The 2,446-nt window shown below is 35.9% G+C and overlaps 1 protein-coding gene across 1 annotated transcript in view; it reads left to right on the plus strand.

Annotated features, from left to right (window-relative positions):
- The window catches only part of LOC111817266 (V-set domain-containing T-cell activation inhibitor 1-like), a 21,636-nt gene extending 21,269 nt beyond the window's left edge, over positions 1–367 (plus strand). Inside the window, exon 6 of the mRNA XM_023717561.1 lies at positions 303–367. Within this exon, the coding sequence (XP_023573329.1) occupies positions 303–337 (35 nt within the window). The 3' untranslated portion in view covers positions 338–367. The remainder of the gene's footprint in view (positions 1–302) is intronic.
- Positions 368–2,446: the final 2,079 nt, after the last annotated feature.

Raw genomic sequence — 2,446 nt, forward strand, 5'->3', positions numbered from 1 at the left:
CACCACTCTTAGGGGGAATGAAGAATGCATTGTTAGTAACAGTGTAAGAAGTCTTTCCTGTATGACTTTAAGAAATGTGTTGCATAGGAGGTTGAGGCAGGAGGATTGTATGTCTGAGCTCAGCTTAACTTATTAAAAAATGAAAAAATGGCTGAATGTGTATCTTAACACAAAGGCTTTAAATTCAATTCCTAGTATCACAAAAAAAAAAATTGCAGCTGAATGCAGGGCTATCTCTAACATAAGACTTTTACCTTTTCTGTTTTCTTCTCCTATCCACTGTTTTGTTTTGTTTTTTCCAGAGAGAAGGTATCCCCAATCATATGACTACTATTGAGAGATGTGAATAACAGCTGCTCGAGGACCTGTCTTGCCTTAAGCCACTGGAATACTTGGCTTCTTTTGTGAATGTTCTATTTTTTATCCTAGACAAAAATTAATTTACCAATCATAAGCAGTAAAAAATAAGGAGGTAAAAGGTCTAGCATGTTACCTATTAACTAAAATAGTAGAAGCTCCCATATTTTGCCTTTCTTATGCCTGCATGTTGAACTCTTGTTTCTTCATTTCTATTTTTGTTTAATTTATAATATTTAACTGTTTACTCTCATATCTGTTATGCTAAATTCTGAATAAAATTCAAGTGGCATAAGTACAAAATAAAGAGAAAAACCTGATGAACTGTGTAAATTCCACTGGTGTGTGTGCTTCAGTTATTGATGGTTTGTTGGGGAGTTCAGAGCAGAAGAATTCCATTCTACATTTTCTCTAAGTCTGATTTTTGGTTTGTTTTTATTAATGATGTTTTGTGGGCATTTGGATAACACAAAAGAGAATCTGAGAAATCAACATTTTCTCAAAAAATTGTCTTCGTTACTTTTCTTTTCACTGAGACAAGATACCCTATGCCCAAAATTAAAAGCATAAAGGTCTATGTGGCTCAGTTTGTAGAGGTTCATAGTTGGGTACCTATGAGGCAGGATGGCACTGCAGAGGGGCATCACAGAGAAGAGTTTGTGGTAGGCAGAAGGCAGCAAGGCAATAAGTTATAAGCAATCAGCAGTGACTATCTTCTGCCTCTTATATTTTACCCAGGCCACACACTCTTTGAGTAGTGCTAATATCCAAGATAGAGCAGCCTTAATCTTAGTATCATACCATGAATCAATCCCAGGATTGCATTCTTAATCTCAGCCTCGCGCATCCTGGATCCATCCATCCATTTCCAAAAAGCCAGATGAACAGCCAGGTTTGTAAAGAGCTCCAAAGCTGCAACAGGTATGCCTTTAGGATTTGTCTTTTTTAATTTTGATTTTTGTTGTGGAGGGTAGAAGTAGTCCAGTTTAGTGCAATGGCACATGAAAAACCAGACTTGCAAGTTTTGGAGGAGGTTAAAAGTGAGTCATTAAGTGATTTTTGCACAGATTGTGATGTTGGCCATGTTAGCCAAAGTTCCTATGACAGTGAAATGGAGCAAAAATGAATTGGCATATGGAATGATGACCTTCTTGAGTCAGATGGCAAAGAAAACAGCAATATTAGTACATATTTGACTAGTAAAAATTGTACAAAATGGTCACACAACCAAATGGAATAATCCAATGTTAGAACTACATCCAAAAATATGGTGGGGATCTTGGCAGGCCTCAAACCTATTGGATGGAATGCCAGCACTGTCATTCAATGTTGGAAATTGTAATAGTCAAAATACCACAAGATATTTTGGAATACACAAGTGATGAAATACAAGTAAAATGCCCTGTGTGCATCAATATCCATACTCAAAAATGTGTTCATTTTGACACCTCACTAGCTGAACTAAAAGCTTTCATAGGTCTGCTGTACTTGGCAGAACTTTCTTACGGTAATTGCAGGAATGTAAAAGACTTGTGGATGTAAAAAACTTATGGGCATTGGTTTGAAGTTTGTACAATAACAATGGCACTGAGGAGATTGGTTTCCTTCAAAATTGCCTGAGGTTTGTTGCTAATGACACAGAAAAAGACCTGATAATCTGTCTGCTGTCAACTCTAGTTTTGTTTCAAAAAGTCAAGCAATTTACACAACACCTGAATATATGACTCTTGATGAATATCTTGCAGCATTTAGTGGTCATTGCAGCTTAGGCAGTATAATAGGGAGGTGTGGTATTTACATTTGAAGGAAGGGAAGGCAACAGAAGAGAAGGGAAGGAAAAGAAGGGAAGAGGAATAAAGGGAATGATTCAGATCCCTTGTTTTTCTAAATTAATTTTATTGAGAAACAAATAACAATGAGACAGTTTCAAAACAGGTGAGTAGGACAGTTACAATAATTAATACATTGCATATTGTTGTCTTTGTAGTTATTCATAGTACAAGATGCAGACATGATATTCTGTCCAAACACTATTAATTGAAATCTTTCTTCTCATTAAATTAAGAGAAAGTATCTATCTATCTATCTA

Source organism: Octodon degus, unplaced genomic scaffold (assembly GCF_000260255.1).
Source record: "Octodon degus isolate 3935 unplaced genomic scaffold, OctDeg1.0 scaffold00053, whole genome shotgun sequence".
NCBI lineage: Eukaryota > Metazoa > Chordata > Mammalia > Rodentia > Octodontidae > Octodon > Octodon degus.